Source organism: Zingiber officinale, chromosome 1A, assembly GCF_018446385.1.
Source record: "Zingiber officinale cultivar Zhangliang chromosome 1A, Zo_v1.1, whole genome shotgun sequence".
In the NCBI taxonomy this organism is placed as follows: domain Eukaryota; kingdom Viridiplantae; phylum Streptophyta; class Magnoliopsida; order Zingiberales; family Zingiberaceae; genus Zingiber; species Zingiber officinale.
In genome coordinates this window covers 11,106,879-11,131,086 of record NC_055987.1, presented here as the reverse complement: position 1 = coordinate 11,131,086, position 24,208 = coordinate 11,106,879, and the positions used below count along the sequence as shown (strand labels likewise).

The 24,208-nt window shown below is 47.4% G+C and overlaps 1 protein-coding gene across 1 annotated transcript; it reads left to right on the top strand.

The window, feature by feature from the left end:
• Positions 1 to 13,369: 13,369 nt before the first annotated feature.
• LOC122018673 (myb-related protein MYBAS1-like) lies at positions 13,370 to 15,487 on the top strand. Its single transcript, XM_042576071.1, has 3 exons — positions 13,370 to 13,620; positions 13,762 to 13,891; positions 14,885 to 15,487. The coding sequence occupies exons 1-3, from the start codon at positions 13,503 to 13,505 to the stop codon at positions 15,207 to 15,209; spliced, it is 573 nt and encodes a 190-aa protein (XP_042432005.1). The 5' UTR covers positions 13,370 to 13,502; the 3' UTR covers positions 15,210 to 15,487.
• The last annotated feature ends 8,721 nt before the right edge of the window (positions 15,488 to 24,208 follow it).

The following is a 24,208-nucleotide window of genomic DNA, read 5'->3' as shown; positions in this document are numbered from 1 at the left end:
CATCAAAGTGGAGGAAGCCCAAGCGGCCCGAAGGTTGGACATCAAGGATCCACGGACAAAGAAGAGCACCCAACCACCCCAGCCCTTCCAAGGCAGATTCAGCCCAAAGCGCCCTAGCGAGCGCGGACGGAGCTCACCAGTCGCTCGCCATACAAGCGCGTGCCAAGGGGAGCACCATATTCCACATATCATCGGGTCGCAGACACGATCTCGAATCGCTTCCACGCGCTCGGATTCCGACGAGTGCGAAGGCTTGCCTCCGCCGGGCGCCTCAACACAGTAGAATGGAGGAAGAACGCAGCACATGCGTGCTCCAGCGGCAGCCCTACCGACCTAGTGGCCCATCTAGCTGTCGGCCCCGAGACCGAGGAGGCCGAGAACTTGATAATCGGGCAACGTGTGCATGAGAGATCGGTATGATCTCGGAGGGCCCACCGACGGGACTCGGGCTCAGAAGCACATAGCCGCGATTATGTGGGGGTGGGATGCGCAGCTGCTGCATCCGGTCCCTCCTCGCCGCCCCAAGACTTGGAGGGTTTAGAGCTCGCACGATGACGCTCACTTCTGTTGCTAATAGCCGAGTGACTCGGGTTTGTGGATCCCGGAGCTCGGCCAACATTTTATTCGAGCGTTTGAGGAGATGAGATCCGATGAGCTCCAATGTAACCACACGGTTCAGTAATGAAGTCAAGCCCATGGGTCGACTGTCGGCCATTTCCATGGGCACGAGCCATGGCGCCAGCGGAGGAGCACTTTCATTGTGGTGGATTCACCTTCTTCCTACAACGTTATCTGGGAAGGCCACCGCATGAGTTCCGCCGCTTCCACGCTTCACCGTAAGATCAAGTTCCTCGCAGCGTGCCGGTGGGAGGTCAAGGGAGCGGTAATGCTCGTGGCTGCTACATAGACATGGTCCGAGTAGAGGCGCGCAAAAGCCGGAGGACGCAAGATGGGGAGTACACGCTATCCAAGAGGAACCGCTACCTATCATGAAGAACCGATTTCTTGGGAGGAGGCTCCAAGCACGACAGATCGGAGAGCATCACTGCATCGCGTTGACTTACCTCCGAGCTTAAGGCGGAGCTAATCGTTGCGTTGCTCCGCAACCAGACGCCTTTGCTTGGTCACCGAGGAGTTGCCCGGTCGGACGTAGCCGAGCACAAATTGCATATTATGCCCGAGGCTACACCAAGGTAAGAAGAGAAACTTCACGAAGAATAAAATTATCCGTAGCTGAGGCCACTAGCAGGTGTACGAGAGGTGCAGCGTCCCGGCTCTCTAACGCCGTGTTGGTAAAGAAGCCAACAACAAGTGGAGGGTGTGATAGACTTTCGCGACCTCAACAAGGTCACCCAAAACGCTAGCTATCCCTGCCACGATCGGGTAGTGGACTCATCACGTTGTGAAAGGATATGCATGATGGACGCTTATCGGGATATCATCAAATACCCTTAGCCCAGGAAGACCAGGAGAAGGTCAACTTCATAACGGCCGACGGTGCTTTTCTATACCGTCATACCATTCGGACTCCGACTGGGGCTACCTACCAAAGGATGATGGACAAAGTCTTCGGGCTCAGATCGGGCGGAATGTAGAGGTTTATGTTGATGACATCCTGATCAAGTCCCTCGGCGCCAATCGATAAAGGATATAGAAGAAACTTGTGGGACTCGAGGCAATATGGGGTGAAGTGAATCCCTTGAAATGTCTGTTCGGGGCCAAAGGAGGGAAGTGACCGAGCGAGGGATAGAGGCCAACCCCGAGAAAGTGCAAGCCCTTCGAACATGCGGGTCCCTCAAAATCGAAGGAGACGCAGGTCGGCTGCAGGATAACACACTTGCCGATTTATCTCCAATCCGAGATAGAGGCGCGCCTTTTTCAAAGTGCTCGGAAGCGCCAAGTTTCATGGACGGAAGAATGCACAGCCTTTGAAGAGTGAAGCGGGACTAGAGTCTGCCCGCTTGTTAAGGTTTATTGTGGGAGAACCTCTTTGGGTCTACTTGCATCTACCCAGGCGTGGGTGTCGTTAAAGAGCGAGGACAATGTACAACTGGCCAGTATTTTTTACCATCTATCTGAAGGGTGAGTCTCGTATCGGCCCGAGAAGTTGGTCTATGGACTTGTTCTCATGGCTCGGCGTCTCCGGCCGATTTCGGCGCACCCCATTACCGTCTTGGACGAACAGACAAGGGGCCGAGCTCACCAAGGTAGAAGTGGGGCTTATCAAGTGGGCAAGCGAGCTGGGGAGTATGACATACAATATCGCCTCGAACCGCAATCAAAGCACAGGCTCTGGCGGATTTCACAGCAGTATACCAGGACTCGGAAGAGGTCCGGAAAATCTACGTGACGGCTAACCATCGTGGGAGTGGTGTAGGAGCATTACTCATATCCCCACAAGGAGATATCATGCAGTTGGTCGTGCGAAGTTTCGAGCTACCAACAATGAGGAAGAATATGAAGCTACTAACAGTGCGCCTGCAACGGCTCGGCATGTTGGGGCTGGCAGTCGAAATATCATACATTCCGATTCACCGTAACTCAGCAGACAACCTGCAATTTGGGGTGAATAGCGAGAGGATGCAAGTTTATAAGGAGGCTTATGAAAAGATGAAGGAGAATTCAAGGAGATCACAGTCAACAAGATTCCTAGAACTGAAAATGAAAGAGCGGATGAGTTGGCTAAAATGGCTAGTTCCCGAGTACATGGACGATCGCGATCTATAGCTATTCCTTGTAGCCTTATAGATTTCTGAATAACACGGAGAAGTAATTGATTGGGCGCCCATAATGAGCTTTCTTCAAGAAGAGCCCTCCACCACCCGAAGCGTATGATCGGGAGGCAAGCCCACTCTTATGCAATGATTGGGATCACTTGTACAAAGGTCTTTCTCCAGCCTTTACTCAAGTGCCCGAATATGGAGGAAGCGGACCGCCTTAGAGATACATTGCCGGTGGTAATCATCTGGGGAAGAACCGCTCGGAAAGGTACCGTACGCCGGTTATTTGCCTACCCGAAGAAATATGAGGTTGGTGAATACTTATCTATCATGCCAGAAGTACCAGAGCTTGAGGAACTTCTACGAGTTCCAGAGCCCCTTCTTCGACCAATGGGGTATGGATATCGTGGGGCCTTTCCCGATGGCTACCGGCGCTTCTTGTTGGTAGTGAGACTACTACTTCTCTAAGTGGGTAGAAGCGAGTTTAGCCGTAATCATCAAGATGCGTGATCCGGTTCCTATGGAAAAATATCTTTGCTGATTTGGCTTACCTCACAAGTTGGTATCGGATAATGGCAATTCGACTGGACACAGGATGAGGTGGTGCAAGGGTTCGATAACTCGGGCCTTCACCTGGCTCATCCTCAAAGTAATGGTGGACCGAGGTGGTCAATCGGGAGATAGTACGGCTTAAAGTCAAGTCGATCACATGGGAGGCAGGGTAGATGAGCTCCGGGCATTTTGTGGGCCTACCATACGACGCCCGAGAGGCAGTCCGACACCCTTCCATCGGGTCTATGGTAATGAAGCGGAGGTTCCTCTGAGGTCGGGATACCTTCCAGAAGAAGGATGATGTCGATGGAGAAAACAAGCAGCGGTGCCCGTGAACTGGATTTCATCATAGTGAGCAAGCATAGCAAGTTGGAAGCCTTGCAGGCAGAGGATGAGAGAACTATAATAGGAAGGTGATCCCTCGATTCTTCGGAGAAGGTGATCTGGTCTGGAAGCGAGATAAAGCCCTTAGGGGAAGTAACGAAGTTGGCTCCTCAATGGGATGGACCATACAAGGTTATCAAGAAATTGGCATCGGAGACTATTATTTACAAGATGCTCAAGGAAGGAAGTTGGATCGACCTTGGAGTGCTAATTACCTACGGCCCTATCAAGTTTGAAGGGGCGGCTTTGTGGCGTAGGTTGGATCAAACGAGGGGCGTAGAAGCGGTAAGATAGTCAAATGAAAACTCGAAAAGACATATGTACATGTAACGAGTTCCCAGTTTAAGTAATGATCATTTGAAAGGAGCAAAAATCTCATCCGAAGGCCTTGAATAATTAGGTTATGATTCAAGAAATTTGCCTGGATGGAGCTCAGAAGCCTGCAGCGTTGGGCTTGCTGATAACTCCCGCCTGTAGCACGGTCATGGCAAAGCGTGCTGACAGGATAGAAATTGGGAAGTCGATCGACGCTCGACTTGGCGAAACGAGCTTCTTCTCCTCCCGATAGGTTGACAAAGCGGTAGACACTCCGCTAGAGTCGCCGAGACCGACCGCCCTCCTTAGGGCTGACCGTTCTACCGGGTCATCAACTTTCGAGCCTCCGTTTATTGTCCTTCTCCGGCGGTGGTATCTTCGGATGAATCTCCCCAACCGTGGGCGGTAGTTCGATATCCCGCCCAGCCTTTTTTCTTCACACGCTGAGAGTTCATCTCGACCGCATCAGAGCCCCATCGGTGGTTAGAGCTCAATCTCGACGTGGGGGCGGGGGCGGGTCAGATCATCATTCGGTTGTAGCTCTAGTTCGAGACTTTGTCCCATAGGTCTTTGCTCTCATGATGGAGGGTGTGGAAGGATTGATTCAACACGAGGGACTCTGCGTGAGTCTGGACCACGAATAAGGACCCTCAATTAAAACAAACTCGCATTCAGGAAAAGGAACAAGGTACTTACTTTAGCCCAAGACTTCGAGAACCTATCCATTTGAGCTAAGGGCGACAAACTACCCATTTTATTCATGCTCTCTGCCCACAAGCTGCCAAGGCCGCCTTTCATCACCAAGACGCTAGTAGAGACATCATGTCGTCGAGCCTGAGCTCAGGAGGGATAGTGGTCCTATAACAATGGCGGGCGGTGGAGAAGGGCGGCGGTTGAGAAGGGTCTCGGCCCCGAGCGAGGAGCAGGAGGCGACTCGGGAGTGGGCTCGCCTGGTGCCGGGCTACGTCGCTCACCGGGGCTGTCCTCCTCCTGAGGAATGGGGGTGGAACGAGATGCAGAGGGTCTCCCCCTGTAGGGGTTGGGGGAGGCTGCCACGGAAATAACGCAGCAATAACAAGAGGAAATGATGTTAGAACCAGCCATGATGACGGCAGGGAACGCCGCAGTGATAAGGGAACAACATCGAGTCTGCGAGAAGTCAGACCTGGTCTTCGGCGCCGTCTTTGAAGTTGGGGCTGACCGTCAGAGCCGGAGTCGTCAGAAAGCGGTAAGCCCTGAGGGGAGGTTGTGGCATTGTCACCCGCAACGCCTCGAACAGACAAGTTTCGACCCGCGCGACGAAGATCTGCGCGACCGAGGGGCTCCTCGGAAGACCCGCCTAGCTCGATGGCTAGTCCGAGCGTAATCCCGATCCCGCCGAGCGGCAGTGGAGGAGGATTTTCGATGGGGCGGAAACGGTCGAATCTGCCCAAAAACGGCCGGGGTAGGGAGTAGCCTCTCCAAGATTACTCCCAGACATTATCTCCGGATCGCAGGCAGGCGAATCGGAGGCACGATGTGGCCTCCACGGCGCCGACACGGAAGGTTATCTTTGCATAAAACAAGCGTAAACAGGAGAGAAGAGCTGCGGATTTACCCAATGAAGCGCGCGCCCAGAAGGAGGGATTCAGACGGAAAAAAGCATATCTCCGACGGGTCTCGTCGAGATCTAGGCGCCAAAGCTCCATTCTTGTCGCCGCTGCAGCATAGGAGAGGTCCATATGATACTCTTCCAACGCAGGAGGAAGTTCAGTTACAACACATAGGCCACTGTCTCTTCTAGAACCGAAAAAGAATTTTTCCTCCAAGCGAGGAGGGAAGACGGGAGAAAAGACAGCTTGCGAGCTTGAAATTCAAAAGACCATCGCGGCGAGGGAGAGAAGCAAGGAAAGAGGGGAGCAGACCAGAAACTTCAAACCTCACGAGAGTATCACGAAGCCACATAGAATCTTTATGGAGTCGGGAGTTAACCGACCTAAGGGATGTGGAAGTAGCGGCACACTCCAGATAGGAAAGGATGTGGAGGTAGACGAAGGCCGGATACAAATTGCTCGATGAAGAAAGTACACGAAGACGAGGACAAGCAAATGAAGGTTGATAAAGGCGGAGAGTTTCATAAGTGTACCGTAGGTCATCCCAATCTAACTCGGCAAAGTTTAAAACACCTGGGAAATGCTCAGCCAACAGAGAGGCCCAGGAAGGAGAGGCCATGGAGGAAGATAACACCTTAGAGGATGGAGAAGTCAATCGCAAAGGAAAGCCAAGGGAGAAGGGACAGATCACAACAAGGTCTCGGAGGAAATTAGTCGGCGGCGGCGGCGTTTGAGTGCTCTACTGTGATGGTGAAAGAAAGAGTCAGATGATACTTATAGGTATGGTGGGTGCGGGACATTTTCGTAAGTCAGCAACGGACGGTAGATGCAGGGTTTGGAGTAGACGAGGAACGCTCGGCGATGAGCTTCGAGAAGATAGCCAGGGGGCATTAAGGGAAAGGCAAGGGCTCGATATACGAAGCGCTTCCCTAGGAAATTGTTTCAAACAGGACAAAAGTGTACGGAAGGGTCCCCAGAAGGCGGATAAGTCAAATCAGCGAATGGCACGGACACGGGAGGTGGCCTTTAGCCCAGACCGGCGCAGTAGAAGGGCAGCGATGGGGGGAGAAGCTACGTAGCAAAGGGAAGTAGACAAGGGAAGTCTGATCAGCGGAGCACGGTCGAAACCAACAATTAATTGGCCACAGAAAACAAGCTACAAGTACGTGAAGGGGGCGCGGCACAGTTGTTGAATTGCAGAGGAAATCGGAGATAAACAAACCGAGGTCAGTATGATTACACAAATACCACCAAGGAAGGGTCGGTAGCAACGCATCAAAAAGCAAGCGGCATAACATGGTTCTAGTTACATTACATTCGGAGAAGGAGGAGACAGGTTGTCAGGAACCGACTGAGGAGAAGCCGGGTCGGTTGGTTCATCAGGAGGAGGGGCAAGGGCTTTAGAAGCTTCGGGGATGGCGGCAGGAAGATCCTGGGGAGACACCTCTACGGGAATTGGAGCGGCAGCGGGAGGAGGAGCAGCCTGGAAGAAGAGCCCAATCCCAGCCGGGGAAGGTGTCCAAAACGGAGTGTCCACAAAGCAGCAAGTAAGTGGGCCATGCACAATAAAATTTGTTGTTCGAAAGCTTGTCTCACCAGCTCCAGAACTAGGAAGTAACTTCCAAGACCCCAACTTCTGAAGGAAAAAGGAAGAACGAACATAGGCTAATCGGTAGGCCTTCACCGCCGAGCTCTCCCTGCTCGACCGGGCGTCCTGGTAGCGTAGCCTCCTGCCAGCTTCACTCGCGGGGACACCGCCTCCGGCCGCGAAAGCTCACCGCAAAGATTGAAGCCGGGCTTGCAGGCTTCCCACCGAGCTAGGTGGTTTCACCCACCAACGACACCAGCTTGGGCCTCAGCATCCCATCTCAGAGCTCCGACCTTGCAGAGCCAATTCGGACTAGGCAACCGCCGCTTCGGTCTTTGATTGAGGTCGCCGGCGGATTGCCCACTTGGAAGCCAAAGAGGACTCACTCGCTTTAAGGCCGCCTCCAATGCCCGCTTGTTTAAGGCTGTCGAAGGCCCCTGAGCGGTCACGGGCCATGCCCACAGGCCAGAGTCAGCCTTCGAGGAGGGCTCAAGGAGGCTGGGAAGATAAAGGGGGTTCCAGTTCAAGACGGGCCTTGAGTGCGCATTCTCCTTCTACTTGGCGCGACTACGCCGAACTCACCGAGGTGTCTGCAAGTGCCCATGGGAGGGGAAAGGAGGTTATGGAAACACACACGCACGCCCGTAAAAGGAAAGGAGGGAAAAGGGACTCACGACGGAGAGCAAACAACTTGATCGAGCTCTTCCAGGGTATTCGCTTCCCGACTGCCGATGAGCCGATTGCTGTAGGAGTTGGCCAAGGCCCTGTGGAAGTCGACCACCAAAAAGGGATGAGGTGGCACGCACGTCGTCGGGCACGGCCGAAGGAAGCTTCCAGAGGGCCCTAAAGGCCCAGTCCGGGGAGTGCGATTCAGAAATGGGCACGGCCAAGCTAGTTGGCATCAGAGGAGAGGAGGCTGGAGGAGTCAGCGAATCCAGGGGTTGGCCATCAGAAGGTGAAGGCGGGGTAGGTATCACGCTCTGGAGTGGCGCCGCAGTAAGTCGGTCTGATGGCGAGCCTACCACCTCTAAGTCATAGGTCTGTTCCTGACCCAAACTTGGCTCCTGAGCCGAGCTCGTGCCCGAAGACTTGGAGGGGGAAGAAAGAACCACCACGCGTTGGCGCTGTGAAGGTGGAGGAGAAGTGGCGGGGACCGGGGCCGTCCGTTTGCTATGGCGCGTCACACGCAGCCGCAGAGTAGGACGGAGAGGAGGAGCCTGTCTAGTGGGCGAGGAAGCAGTCGCCGGTTGATCGGAGGTGTGGGACAATGCTGGGTCTGCAGCGCTGGGGGAAGGTATGGAAACTGACGGCGCATTGTCCCACACCTCCGATCTTTTTCGGGCCGAGTATCTTTTTGGGTAACCCACCCCGCGCCGTCTAAGGGGAAGTGAGCACGGAGGCGTACGAAAAAGGTATGGAAACTGACGTCAGGAAGCGTGGACCATAAAGGCAACGGACAGGTGTCAGCATAAGAATAAACCTATTAAAGATGAGCGCGGCGGGGTAATCATGACAAGGTGTGGCTCTAAAAAAGAGGCATCCCTTGGTAGGGGCAAGCGGGATATTTTACAGAGCTGCAAAAGCCGGGTAATCCAGTAGAGGTCACGCAGGGAACAAGGCTGATCAGCGAAAGTTAGGAAGGCAGGGGTTGGCGACCAGGAGAGCTGCTCACTCGAAGTAGCTAGGCAAGCATCTCGGTGGAGACAGCCCCCGGGCCGGTTCATTAACCACACCAGCATGCAAAGGCACGCGAAGCTCCCACAAGCTAGAAGAGCGTTGCGTACCCAGGGCCGAATAAGGTTCATGTTCCCTCTCTCCCGCCCACATCCTATACTATGCGTGATATGCTTGCAGGAAGACGAGGGACACGGCAGAGCGAATGCAAAACTGGCAAACAACGCTCGGCCCGGTAGAAGCAATTAAGGCGGTTCGGGTGGGGCAAATGGAGGATGAAGAGAACATCACATGTGTTACGGGCGAGGAGGGTCCAGGTCTAACCGCCATCGCGGTCTTGGACGAGCGTCAAGCGCCATCGCCATCGACCTTGGTCCCGTGCCAGTACCGCCCGCCGCGGTCTCGGACGAGTGCATCGTCTCTCAGCCGGACAGCCACGGGCCTACCTGCTGGACAGTGACCCCGCATTACCAGTGAGACTTTTTGATCGGCCACCGGGTCGACGGACCAGTGAGCTTTCATCGCCCCACCGTTTAGATCGCCACCGCCCAACCCTCCATGGACGACTTTAGGTCGGCCCATCTGACGAAGTGAGCAGTGCTCAGACCGCCCAACCCTTTTTGATCTCTGTTGTCCCGCGCAGTTATAAGTGAGCTCCGCCTCACGCCCAACGACCTTTTAGGTCGGCTCCCATGCGAGAATCAAAAGTGAGCCCCACTGGCTCCAAGACACCTTTAGGTCGGTTTCCCCACCTCGCCCAAAGGCGAGTTATAAGTGAGCTCTCGCTCACGCCCAACGACCTTTAGGTCGGCCCCATGAGAATCAAAAGTGAGCAGCCCTGTCACGCCCAACCCGACCTTTTGGTCGGCCCTGCACGCCTCGCCCCCAGAAGTTATAAGTGAGCTCCTCACGCCCAACGACCTTTTAGGTCGGCCCCATCGAGAATCAAAGTGAGCCCCTGCTCACGCCCCCAACGACCTTTAGGTCGGTGTCCCAGCCTCCCCAGTTATAAGTGAGCTCGCCTCACGCCCCAACCTTTTAGGTATGCGGAGAATGTTCAAAGTGAGTGCGCTCACGCCCCCAACGACCTTTAGGCCGTCTGCTTACGATATAAGTGAGCTCTCCTCACGCCCAACGACCTTTTAGGTCTGGCCCCATGCAAGAATCAAAAGTGAGCCTGTGTTTCCAACCACCTTTAGGTCGGTTGTCCCGCACTCACTCGCCCCCAGAGTTATAAGTGAGCTGCCTCATGCCCAACGACCTTTTAGGTCGGCTCCCATGCGAGAATCAAAAGTGAGCCTGCTCACGCCCAACGACTTTTTTTTAGGTCGGTTGTCTCCTTGGTCGTTGTGAAGCCCAACGACCTTTTAGGTGAGCACCTCGCCCCCAAAGGTCGCAGTTATAAGTGAGCTCTCGCCCGCCTTTTAGGCCTCGAGAATCAGTGAGCTCGCTCACGCCCAACGACCTTTAGGTCGGTCCCCCATGCGAGATTCAAAAAAGTGAGCCTTCGTCGAACCAAAATCACCTCTGCGAAAATCATAAGCAACCTCGGTGCATAGCCTAACTACCTTCCCGTGAAATGTGTCTCACCTTGAGCAGAGCGTTTTCCATAATCAGGTCAACTATATCTGGATTTATTTTATGCAAATTACAAATATGCAACAAATACAAAGGGCAAGGGGCGTGAAAGGCCATCTACCCTACTCCTACGCGCCAATATTGACTACGAAATCAGGTTTTACACGTTCATCACAGTTGCAATTTTCAAGCACTACATTGACTTTATCATCCAAAATACATGCATGAAAAGAAATCATGAGGTGACTCTAGGTTCCTACACAAGGGCCAATTTCTAAGAACGTGTTTGCTAGATGAAAATTAAGCAGGAGAAGAGGGCCAAAAGGGGACGGATCGAAGAGCGTAGCAACGCCGTTCAACAAGGGAGGGATACAGCCTAGACCACAAGCAGAAGCGCCGTTTGGCAAAGAAGCCACTGAGACAACTATTCCCCAGGCCAACTTTTACTCGTGGAAAGAATTGGCCCGGGGGAATGAGCACTTCCGCGTGAGGACCTGTCAGGAGATTCAGGCGCGCCCACGGCCCGGGCCAGCTCCGTGTAAAGGGAGTCGATGACTGTTTGCTGCCGGGCGAGCGTGTCTTGCTTGTCCTCAAAAACCGTACGGAGGAGAGATAACTCTGTCTCATGCTCTCGTTGCAAACGATCTTGGCGGTTAATTTGGTGCTGCAGATCAAACTGGTATTCATCTTTCATCGCCTTTTCTGCATGCACGCGAGATTTTGTAAGACGATACAGGGAGTCCAGGTCATGCAAGGCAGCCAGCAGACGAGCTCGATCCCTGGACAAGCGCTCCAGTTCGCGTTCTTTCTCGGCAAGTTGCGAGGTAAGCTGATCTATCCGTATCTGGGAAGGTAGTTGATCGACTTCGTCAGAGGAAGGAGAATGCATTGCGGAGGAAAGAAGCAGGTAAAGCACGGGTGAGCAAGAGATAGTAGGGAAGCAGGAACGAAGCAGGATAGATCGAAGAAGTGACCATGAGGCTCTTTATAAAAAAGGCGGGTGGCCAAGTCAAAGCAAAGGCATGGGCGCGACACTCCAAGCGACTGGCGACGTAATGAAGAAGGCAGGGTATCCCAGACGACGCGACACAAAAGTAGGTGCGTGGCGCAGGAAGTAGAAGAGCGCAGAGATATGCTGAGGTCATAGAGATACGCTGAGGTAGATACACAGAGATTTGCTGAGATCACAAAGATATGCCGAAGTCACAGAAATGCGAGGAGGTCTAGTCAGTCAGACTGTCGTCTTCCTTCGACTAGACTTGTGGGGGAGGCTTGTGATACGGTTGGTAACGGAGGGGCCCGAGAGAAAAGTCAAGGCCGTGTGGCGGTCAAAAGTCATGAAGAGGTGGTGGTCAATAGTCATGGCTGATTGGCGGTCAAAAAGGCAGGCTAACTGGGCAGTCAGGGCTCAGCATCGGCAGAACCAGGCGGAGGCATGTCAGGATCAGCAGAGCTGAGCAGAAGCAGCCCGAGCTACAGACCTGCAGTAGAGGGCCAGGAAGTACAAAGTGCAGGATGCAAGGTCAAGTGGATCGGAGAGCTAAGCAGAGGCCAAGAACCGGAAGTATAGGCCAATGGGTCGGGTTGCAGGAGCAAAAGCACGCAGCTCTCTGCACTGCAGAGAGGGCCGAAGTACAAAGTGCAGGATGCAAGACTAGAGCTAAGCGGAGGCCAAGAATGAAGTATAGGCCATGGGTCAGGTTGGCATAGGTAGCGTAAGCGAGCCTACAGCCTGCGGTGAGGCCGAAGTACAAAGCGCGGATGCAGTTGCAAGATCGTAGCTATGTCTAGACATAGGCTGCAGTCGCGAGTTGGAGGCCCGGAAATGCGAACCACAGGCGCAGGCTGGTACGGGGACACAATAAATCGGAGGAGCTAAGCAATACGGGAGCGGAGAATCTCAACGGTCCTTCAGGGATAATCATTACATACCAACGATGCGGGCGAAGGCGGAGGTTCCTGAAACGAAAAGATGCCCTCATAGCCAGTAGTAGTCTGCCAGCTGTCTCTCACTACAGGACAAAACCCAAGTGCGAAGGCGGAGGTTCCTAAACAGAAAGATGCTCTCACAGCAAATAACAGCGCGACAGGTGTACGGGACTAGCGGACAAAGCGGGGCGTCTAACGTTTTCTGACAGGAGGGCAGGTTCTGGCAGGAGGACGCATAAAAGGGGAGAAAGCCCTCGTACGCAGGTACGCGCACACACTCTCTCGTCACTTCTTTCCACAATTGTTTTTCCCTTCTGCTTCTCTCTGTTCTTTCTGGGGAAAAAGGACCTGACTTGAGCATCGGAGGGCCTGATCCGGGGACTTTTTCCCTGGGTTTCGGTCCCTAACGTGAGAAGGGAGATCGTCTGAGTGTGCGCAGGGTCCTGTAACGGTGTCAGCCACCCGTGGGGAGCCTGCATCGCCCGCGACTTCCCGTCAACGCCTAGTCCACCGCGACCGGCCTCTGTCCGACTCAGCCTCCGGACGGGATCAACTACAATAAATTAATACTCAGTTCGCCTCAGGGTTATAGTGCAACGATAAAATTTTTAAATTCAGTTATAATAAATTTATAGAATTTTTTTTTTAAATGGGATATGTAATTAAAGGATGGTGGGCTCCTGAGCTACCCGCTGTGAGCGCTTTCCAATTTACCATTGATGAAAAATTTTCATAGGATCGAACCAGTTTCCAGCTTGATTAATATTTTTTTACTATCATTAGTCCCATGAGAAAATATATATAGTAAATCATGATAAGTATTTTACCTAGTTTAATGATCTTCATATGAAAAATGTTAACTATCCAATAAATATTTTATACCAGTCATAAATTAATTCCAAGAATTATTTAAATAAAATTTGATAAGCTAATAATGGCGAGAGACATACTAATTAATAAGTAGGCAAATACTAAACAAATTTTAATGATAAAATATATAAATAAAATTTATTTATGATATAATTAATCTCAGCACAAACCAAATAGTTAATGGAAACACGGAGGTCGCAGGTGACGTCGCCTTCCTCCCACCATTAGTCCCGCCTATAATTTGTTCGACGGAATGCCCAATAGAAGTTTGTCCCCGGAACAGCTCTGTGGGCGCAACGGATGGCGGCGGCGGCGGCGACGAAGAAGGGCCCGTGGACGGAGGAGGAGGACGCGCGACTGGGGTGGTTCGTGGGCTTGTTCGGCGAACGCCGATGGGATTACTTAGCCCAGGTATCAGGTTTGAGCGGTGGTGGGGGATCGATGAAGGCAACCGACCATTAAATTAGGGTTTTAGGAAGCGATCATCGATCGATGCAAATGTCCTTTTTTTGTTTTAGTTAATTTGCTTGGTCGCGCGGATGTATGTGTGTTGTTGTAGGGCTCGGCAGGTCGGGGAAGAGCTGCAGGCTGCGTTGGGTCAATTACCTTCATCCCGGACTCAAGCATGGCCGATTCGCACCTGAGGAGGAGCAGCTTGTGATCCAACTCCATGCCAAATGGGGCAACAGGTTTGAATTTTACATGTGTTCAAAAATATTGAATTTTTTTCGCCCTTCCTTGGCTGCTGAGCTGATGTTGTGCTTAATGCTATGTAGCCTGAATTTTTGGGGAAAAAATACACGAAAATGGAATTAACAGCTCTTATTAATTTTGCAATGATTTGATCCTCCTGTTTGTGGTCAAGCATACCCTGTGATCCAATGGTATTGCTGTGCTTAATGTTTAGCAATTTGATTTGGGAAAGTATCTTTATGAAATTGAAAGTGACATTAGTTCCTCTGCCAATCTGTAGTTTAGTGATTATTTTCTGTGTCTGGAATAGTAGAAACTTTTGAAACTTTTAAGTTATAGGCTAAAGGTTGGATTTTTAACTCTCTGTTGGTTGATTGATTATATTAACTTAATCTACTGAAACATTGTGAGGAACAGAATACTTTTCGTTTCTTTTTTCCTTCACCATGAGAATCAAAGTCAAATTCTTGAGATTTTCTTGTATTCATAGTTTAGTGTGTTTATTTGTTCTAAAAATTTTAAATTCTATAGTTGGGGATAATTTTTGACACTCGGATGACCTATTGGCCTTTATGCTTGTCTAATCACTTAACTAAATAGCTCTACATATGGAAAGGTCTTCGCTGAGAAAAAAAAGTTGTTGGTTTTCTTCTCATCGTATGACATCGAAAATCAAAGTTATAGTTTTTCCTTTTTTTCCCCCATGGTTCAAATAGCTACAGACTAAAAATTGCTTGTATTTATATACTTTCTGTCCTTTGCTGATTATAGTTTCTTAGCTGAAATTTGGTGGATAAAGAGAAATTTAGGCTTGAAAAATCTGAAATATATCAATCTTATTGAGACTTGGGGATGTTGAGGTGCACAATTAGTTCCTCACTTCACCACTTCATGCATAGTTTGAGTGACATACTTAACCTACTATTAGTGAAGCTACAGCTTCTACAGTCTTAATATTACTCGGTGTAATATGCATGTTGAAACTACAGGTGGTCTCAGATTGCACGTTCCCTCCCTGGTCGTACCGACAACGAGATCAAGAACTACTGGAGGACTCACATGCGCAAGAAGGCACAGGAGTTGAATCTCTTCAGCTCACCATCCAGCTCGTCATCCTCATCGTCTTCCCCTGCTAACGTACCAAAGCATGAGTTAGAAAGCATGGCAGAAGAAGATACCTCTGCTGCTGCAGCATTCGGAGTGACTGAGGGTGTGAAAGTCTACAGCATGGACCAGATATGGGATGAGATTGCTGCCTCTGAGTCGTTTTGTGAGGAGGAAGACGACGAGTTCAAGAATGAGCATAAAAATTGATGATGATAATTTCATGCACAGTTGTTAATCTGGAGGCAAAGTAATTAGCTTGTCTACTTATCGCAGATGGCTTAACCATTGCCTCTGTTCTTGCCTTGTCCATATCCGATATGCTTTTGTAATCTAAGCTCGATGTAGGACTTAAAATGTGATCTTTTTTTTTTTTTGAAGTTGTAACCTTTTGTTGATGACAAGGAACAGAATGTAGTTGATGTTAAAGACTTGTTCTATGTAATCCTTTGTTCGATATACATAAAGAACTATTGGTTGATCAAAAAGTTTTGTTCAGATTTTTCTTAACTTTTGGTTTTTGAAGATAAAGCACAGTGGTTCTGATAAGCCACTAGTGCACCACTCCAAAAGCTGGGTGGCCTTCAGATTTAGTGGGTGTAGTGGCCTTATCTTGCCATGAATTAACTTTAGACTAAACTAGGGTGGCTAGTGTGTCAGCACAAGACTTGAATAAGTTAATATGACCTAGACTTTTGGGATGGAATAAAACCAGATTGATAATTGCATTAGTCAAACCGCCCATAATTTAGTTGTGTTTTTTAAGCTTTATGATCAAACTGAAACTTGATGACGAACATCCATCATCCATGTGATTAAATAATACGTTAGCAAAGATCAGCATCCGTATCTAGTTTCCTTATTTAAATTGCACTAATTATTTCTTTTTCCAAAACAATGACTTGCGCTTTTTAACCCAAAAAAAAGAGTCTTCTCTTTCACGGATATGTTCAGAGGGTGTTTGGATGAAGTGAGGGAAGATTTATTAACGGAAGGGGAAGTAAGGGGAAGTAAAGTATTTAACTTCTTCTTATTTGGAAGGGAAGGAAGGTTCATTAACGTAACATGTGTTATTTTGTTTGGGAGGAAAGGAAGAGAAATGAAGATTAAATAGATAAAGTTGTAAAAATATCCTTACTTTTTAAATTAAACATTTTTCATAATATTAATATTTATTTTATAAATAAAAATTAGATATTTTTAATAATAAAATTAATTTTTTATATTATCATTTAAATTAGTTATTTTTTAATAAAAAATTAATCTTTTTATACTATTCATAACAAAATGAGAAATAACGAAAATAATGATTTTAAAAATCTTAAATAAAAAATTTGATTGAATTCCTATTCTTTAAAAACTTATTAAATTTTGATGGAAAAATTAAAAAATAGTGGATATCCTTTTAAATTTTGACGGCAAAAATAGTTTCTCCCTTCAATTCAATTAGAAGGCGTGTCAGATCCCCTCCTCTGATGCTGCTGTGAAGAAGGCGAGGAAATTGAACTCCAGCACATAACAAAATTAGAAATTGAAAAATTTCTTAAACTATTAAGAATAGGGATAAAATTGGAATAAAAAATCTTTTATTTTCCCTTCCTCTTCCTTACACCCCAATTCGGGGTGTAAGAAAATCTCTCTTTTCATAGGTAACGAAGGTTAAAGCTTACCCTTCCTTACCTTTCTTTCCCTTCCATCACTTCTGTTAGGATCCTTCGTACGGAGGCTAGAGAGGGGGGTGTGAATAGCCGACCCCAAATCGTCGTTTCTTTCTACAAAACGTGTTAGCGCAGCGGAAAATACAAAAAAATGAAAGAGAAGAAAACCAAACCTTAACACAAGGATGTAACGAGGTTCGGAGATTAGGGCTCCTACTCCTCGGCGTGTCCGTAAGGTGGACGAGTCCAGTCAATCCGTCGGTGGATGAGCCCCCGGAGAACCGGCTAATACAATATACTCCTTGTGGGTGGAGAAACCTCACCACAAACGTTTGCAACAGCAAACAAAGAGTACAAGAACAGTAAGAAAAGCAATACAATATGAATACAATAGCACTCTACCAATTGCTTGCTTTCTTGTCGAGGGAAGCAGCAACTTCACAACCCAAACACAGCAGCTGGTCGACGACTGGAAGCTTCGGAGGCGAGCTCAATCAAAGCTCAGTTGAAGAACAGAAGTTCTAGAAGAAAAAGAAGAAGTCTGACCCCTTTATACCGGCGAGAAGAAAAGACCAGCTGAGATCGGGACGGCCGGGGACCGATCAATCGGTCCGATCGAAAGCAGAGTTGCCCAACCTCCTTCGGTCCGGGGGCCCTCGATCGGTCCCGGACCGATCACCCATGTTATCCGATTGGTCACCGATCGACATAACAACGGGATCGGCAGACCGATCCGAAGCTGCCCAAACCAAGTCCCAAGTCTCCCAAACCAACATCCGGTCAACCTTGACTGTTGGTACATCATGCTTAGCATCCGGTCACTCCCTTGACCTCTAAGACTCCTCACCAAGTGTCCGGTCAATCCCTTTGAACCACTTGGACTTTTCTCTTCGTGTCAAGTATCCGGTCACTCCCTTGACCTCCTCAACACCAGATGTCCGATCATCCTTGATCCATCTGGATTTTCCTCGCCCGGCTTCACTCACCGGGACTTTCACCTAGCTTCACTCACTAGGATTTCACACCTAACATCCGATTAGGACACTCACACTTTCCAACCTAACATCCCGACTTTCCCACCGTCGGCTTCACTCACGGGACTTTCCACTAACATCCCGCTTAGGACTTCTCACCTTTCTCGCCACTCGGACTTTCCAAGCCTAACATCCTTAGGACTTTCCCACCACGGCTTCACTCACAAGGACTTCCCACACCGCCTAACATCCAGTTAGGACTTTCCCGTGCCAAGTCTCCATACTTGGACTTTTCCCGTGCCACCTGCTTAGACTTTTCCCGTGCCAAGTCTCCGTACTTGGACTTTTCCAGTGCCAAGTCTCCATACTTGGACTTTTCGCGAATCAGGTCAACCAGGTCAACCTTGACCTAAGGTTGCACCTACAATCTCCCAAACACCTATTCTTGTCAAACATCAAGAATACAACTCTCTTCTCGTCAAACATCGACATGCAACTCAACTAGGTCAACCTTGACCTAAGGTTGCACCGACAATCTTCCCAAGTCAAACATCAAAATACAACTCGAGTCAAGTCACCTCGAGTCGGGTCAACCAGGTCAACCTTGACCTAAGGTTGCACCAACAATCTCCCCCTTTTTGATGTTTGACAAAACTCATAATCAAGTTAGGTTAACCCGATAACCTAACTTAGGTTTTCCAACCATCTTCCAATGTCCAATGTTCTTTCCTTGAACATTCTCTGGACATTCTCCCCTTAGGTTAACCCGATAACCTAACTTGGGTTCTCCAATAATTCTCCCCCTTTTTGACACACATCAAAAAGAATTCCAATGTTCTTCCTCGAACATTCCTTGACATTTTCCCTAGCTTAGGTTAACCCGATAACCTAACTTGGGTTCTCCAATAATTCTCCAATGAACACTCTCCCTTTTTGACACACATCAAAAGGAAAGGAGAGTATCAAGGTCAAGAGTTTCTTCCTAATGAAAGTCCCATACCTTTCATTGAAACTCTTAATTTCCCCTGATACTAAACTCAACAATCAACTTAGTGATAATCCCATATCACTAATCCTCAAAAGTCTTAAGGAGTAAAACTCCCCTAAAGTCAACTCCCCTTGACAATTAGGTAAAACTCCCCTAAAGGTCAACTCCCTTGACCATTGCACCAACAATGTCTTTGTGAGTTCCAAACCTTTAGAAATCCACGTAACCCACTTCTAGCTGAACTTTCGACAACAGTGAAAATCAGAAATTCAGCACGCCCTGATCGGTCCCCAGACCGATCCACCCCTCACCGATCGCACTCGTGCTACTGGATCTCACCGGATCGGTCTGCAGACCGATCATGCTTCCTGGATCGGTCCCCAGACACCCTTTAAAAATTCCAGAAAATTTCAAAAATTATAAAATTTTGAGGATACATTCCTCATAACATATACTATCATGGAAAAATAATTTTCTATGAAAATAACTTCTATTTTTCAATCTTGATACAAAGTTCAAAAACTTTGAAATAGTTCAAGTTTAACTCAACTTTGTATCACAATGTTCAATGATGAATGCAATCACTAAGATGGCTTCATCAAGGTTTTCCAAATCAATTTCAAAATGATTTTAATCCTTTTAATTTAGGACCATAATCTTAGGGCTAAATGTACATGACTTGTACACAAGCTTTCCCTATGATCCTCCATTTCTTGAATTAGGCTCATCTAGGTACAAGAACTATGCACCTTGATCCTAATTCATGATCCTAATATCTCACACACATCTAAAGTGTATCAAACACATCCATGGCAATTTTGATGTGAGATATGGGTTTAGGTATCTTAGACTAAGGTCTCATGCATTTTCAAAACACAAATTTGATCTCAATATCAAGATGTGTTTTTCATCCTTAAATCAATTCAATTGATTATTAATGCAAGAGATGATGACATGGCATAAAATGGTATCATAAATGAAAACATGTGCCAATGTCATGATGTCATGGCATAAAGTTTGAAACTTAAATAAACATGACATAAAAACTAGCCTAAGCATTATCATGACATTTCAAATGATAATGAAACTAAACATGATGTCATGACATGTGGGGGCAAACAATCATGGCAAGATTTAGCATAAATAAATATACCTAGATTACCTATCTAAGTATCCTTAACCACTTGGCTAACTTCAAATTTAATCCTAGATTGTCCCAAAATGCCAAAATCCTAATTTTGACACTTCTTGAACTCTAGATTAATTCATGCCACTTAAAGATCAAATTTATCCTCAAAACTTGGCATGTTTCATTTTTCCTCGAGAGTTCTCTAGATTTTCCCAAATTGTGCCAATTGATATTAAAAATGAAATTTCCAATCTTTAGACACATTTAACTCTTCAAAGGAGTAAATGATAATTCCATTTCATTTTCAAAAGTTCTCAAAACCTTGAAAATGCTCCTTGAGTGTCAATTTCCTCAAAGTTGGTTTAACTACCCTTCTAATCGGAGTTGACACTCTCTAACCCATTTATGAGGTAGAGAAGATGCTCATAGGAACCCAATACCTATTAGAGCTCATTGGGTTCACTAAATATTCACTAGGGATAACTTCCCTAGCAACCCTCCTAATGACCCTCTTAGGCTTTAAAGCCTTGGTCATTTGGGACTCATCAAGATCAACTCTAGGGGTGACTCCCCTTGTGACCTTGGTGATGGTCTTCCTAGCCCTAGATTTTGTTCCATAATCGAATGGAACATTATGATAAGTGGGCTTGACCACTTGGGACTTAGGTTTGTGACCCAAACCTTTTTTGTCCTTGGACATTGGTTTTTGACCCTTAAACCCTAGAGATGACTTCTCCAAGTTCTTAAGAGCCTTTTCCAAAGTATCAAGTCTTGACCTCAAGACTTGATTCTCCTTCTCTAATACCTCAAGTTTTAATTTGTCATTGTTCTTTGAGGCATTCCTAGGCATGTGTCTAGTTGATTTGGGGTTTCTACCTAGGTTTTCCTTAACCTTAGAAGTGTTAATCTTAGGGTTAGCATTCCTAGTAGTATCCCTATCTAGGTTGACATGTTTAGCACCTAAGCACATGTATTGATTTCTAGTGTTAACATGCTTATCATTATTGACTAATGCAATAAAATTACTAGCATGTATCCTACTAGAATTGCACGAATGAGCCTTAAAAGATACCTTAGGGTTTGCCTTAGCTCCCCCTATCGATGTACATCCCTTGTCCTTGTGAGGTTTTCTCCCCTTCAGACATTGGCTCCTATAGTGTCCCCGTTGCTTGCATTGAAAGCACACCACGTGCTTCTTGCCTTTGCGTGTTGGGACTCCGGCTTCTTTGACCTTTGGTGCCGGTGGAGTCTTCCTAACCTTCTTTGGACATTTGCTCTTGTAATGTCCATGTTTCCTACACTCAAAACATATTATGTGTAATTTGCTTGAAATCACAGTGTTTGAGTTACCTAGGGTTGTGGATGGAGATGAGCTTTCTTCTTCAACCCTTCCGGAGGTGGGAACTTCTTCTTCTTGCTCCGAACTTGAACAAGAGGAATTTTCCTCCTCTTCTTCCTTGGATGTTGAGTAGCCCTCAACTCCCAATTCGCTCCCTCCATGATGTGAGCTACTTGGCTCACTAGGCTCCTCTTCATGGCTTGAAGTGGAGCTCTTCTCATGGTACTTGGCCAAGTTATCCCACAACTCCTTGGCATTGTTGTATTTACCTATCTTACATAAAACATTAGTAGGTAATGAAAATTCAATTGTTTTAGTTACCTCATTGTTGATCGTGGATTGGTGGACTTGTTCCTTCGTCCACTTGTTCTTCTCTAGAGGCTCTCCTTCTTTATCCATTGGAGGAGTAAACCCTTCTTGTACACAAAACCAGTTCCACATATTAGTCCTAAGAAAATACATCATCCTTACCTTCCAATATGCGAAGTTGTCGTTGTAGAAGGGTGGAATGGTGATGTCTTCTCCGAATTGATCCATCTCTAGCTTGTGCTCCCACGGGTGTGAATCCGTCGAAGAGCCTCGCTCTGATACCACTTGTTAGGATCCTTCAGACGGAGGCTAGAGAGAGGGGTGTGAATAGCCGACCCCAAATCGTCGTTTCTTTCTACAAAACGTGTTAGCGCAGTGGAAAATACAAAGAAACGAAAGAGAAGAAAACCAAACCTTAACACAAGGATGTAACGAGGTTCGAGATTAGGGCTCCTACTCCTCGGCGTGTCCGTAAGGTGGACGAGTCCAGCAATCCGTCGGTGGATGAGCCCCCAGTAATACAATATACTCCTTGTGGGTGGAGAAATCTCGCCACAAACATTTGCAACAGCAAACAAAGAGTACAAGAACAAGAAGAAAAGCAATACAATATGAATACAATAGCACTCTACCAATTGCTTGCTTTCTTGTCGATGGAGAAGCAGAAACTTCACAACCCAAACGCAGCAACTGATCACGAAGCTTCAGAGGCGAGCTCAATCAAAGCTCAGTTGAAGCGAAGCTTTAGCAGCAGACCGATCAGGCGAAGCCCGATCGGTCTGGGGCTGACCGATCGGTCGTGGGGACCGCATCGGTCCCAGACCGATCGAAGCTTCGCAGAGTTGCCCAACTCTGCGTAGGAATCTGATCGGTCCGGACCGATCCCACGATCGGTCCCGCACCCCGCATTTGTTATCGATTGGTCACCGCACCGACGATCAAACCTCGGGATCGATCCGAGCTTGACTTTGCCCAAACCAAGTCCCAAGTCTCCCAAACCAACATCCGGTCAACCTTGACTGTTGGTACATCATGCTTAGCATCCGGCCACCCTTGACTGCTAAGACTCCTCACCAAGTGTCCGGTCAATCCCTTTGAACCACTTGGACTTTTCTCTTCGTGTCAAGCTCCCCCTACTTGACCTTCTCAACACCGGATGTCCGATCATCCTCGATCCATCTGGATTTTCCTCGCCTTCACTCACCGTGACTTTCACCTAGCTTCACTCACTAGGGTTTTCACACCGCCTAACATCCGAGTTAGGACTTTCTCACCGCCTGGCTTCACTCACCTTGACTCACCAGGACTTTCATTCTGCCTAACATCCCGCTTAGGACTTTCTACTCAAGTACCTGGTCAACCTTGACCTACTTCTGGCTTCACTCACCAGGACTTTCCACACTGCCTAACATCCCAGTTAGGACTTCCCCCGTGCCAAGTCTCCATATTTGGACTTTCCGCGTGCCAAGCTACCTGCTTGGACTTTTCCCCGTGCCAAGTCTCCGTACTTGGACTTTTCCAGTGCCAAGTCTCCATACTTGGACTTTTCGCGAATCAGGTCAACCAGATCAACCTTGACCTAAGGTTGCACCTACAATCTCCCAAACACCTATTCTTGTCAAACATCAAGAATACAACTCTCTTCTCGTCAAACATCGACATGCAACTCAACTAGGTCAACCTTGACCTAAGGTTGCACCGACAATCTTCCCAAGTCAAACATCAAAATACAACTCGAGTCAAGTCACCTCGAGTCGGGTCAACCAGGTCAACCTTGACCTAAGGTTGCACCAACAACTTCTTCCCAAACAAGGTTCAAAGTTTTTCTTCCCCTTGTTTCCCCTTCCTTCCCCTTCCCTCACCTCTTCCCAAACAGACCGTAAGTGTTTTCCTTATGAAAGATATGTTTAAAAAGAATTGTATTACTATTAGCTTTGGAATTTTGTGGAAGCAAATAGCCGTCAATGAAAAAAATATTGAATTTTTTTTTAAATTTAGGGAATTAGTTATAATCAACTAATTTTGGAGATGATCAATTCAAAAAATCTTCCCACCAAAGTAAATCATTGACAGATGATCTAACATCACAAGTAACTCAAACACCACGGGCATAAATTTTATTTTTCCTTATATGTACTAAAAGTCTACACTTTACTTGTAATAAGACATCCATAATAAGAGTTTTTTCTTATCGTGGAGCTTTGACGTGACCATGGGAAGGAAATCCCTCCCATAGTATAAGGGAGTTCCTTCCCTTCTATGAAAAAGTAGCTCCGAACACGGAGCCGCTCCTTCGTTCTCTTTTTTTTATTATTATTTTTTTATTTCTATTCAAAACAATAAAACAATGAATATTATTTTAGCTATTGAACAACGACTAATTTTTAACCATTGTTCAACGGTTAATTTTTATTTTTTTATCTAAAAAATTATCTATAAATATATTTTTTAAATTTTCATTCTTCTTATCATTTTCTTAATTCTCCACTTCTTTCAACCACGAAAATATCTTGATTGATTTCAAATGACTGAAAATCCAGATCAATCTATGCTTCATGAATTCTGAAGAAATGAATTGATAGAAAATACAGAGGATATAGATGAACAAAGAATACTCAAGCTATATGAACAACGACAAACGATACGTTAAAGAGTTCAAAATTCTTCCGGTAGAACACAGAGGAGAAGGTATTTGAATCGGGATCGTGAATTCAGACATGCTCGTCTTTTCAATTATTACTTCTCTGATTAGCCGGTATATCTTGATGATATGTTTCGACATCGATTCTTAATGCAAAGAGGGTTTTTCCTT

Bases quoted from the DNA above. Each gene is read 5' to 3' on its own strand.
- LOC122018673 (XM_042576071.1), top strand. From the start codon at position 13,503: ATGGCGGCGGCGGCGGCGACGAAGAAGGGCCCGTGGACGGAGGAGGAG. The intron at 13,621-13,761 runs GTTTGAGCGGTG...GTGTTGTTGTAG, and splicing joins TTACTTAGCCCAGGTATCAG to GGCTCGGCAGGTCGGGGAAG. The intron at 13,892-14,884 runs GTTTGAATTTTA...TTGAAACTACAG, and splicing joins CATGCCAAATGGGGCAACAG to GTGGTCTCAGATTGCACGTT.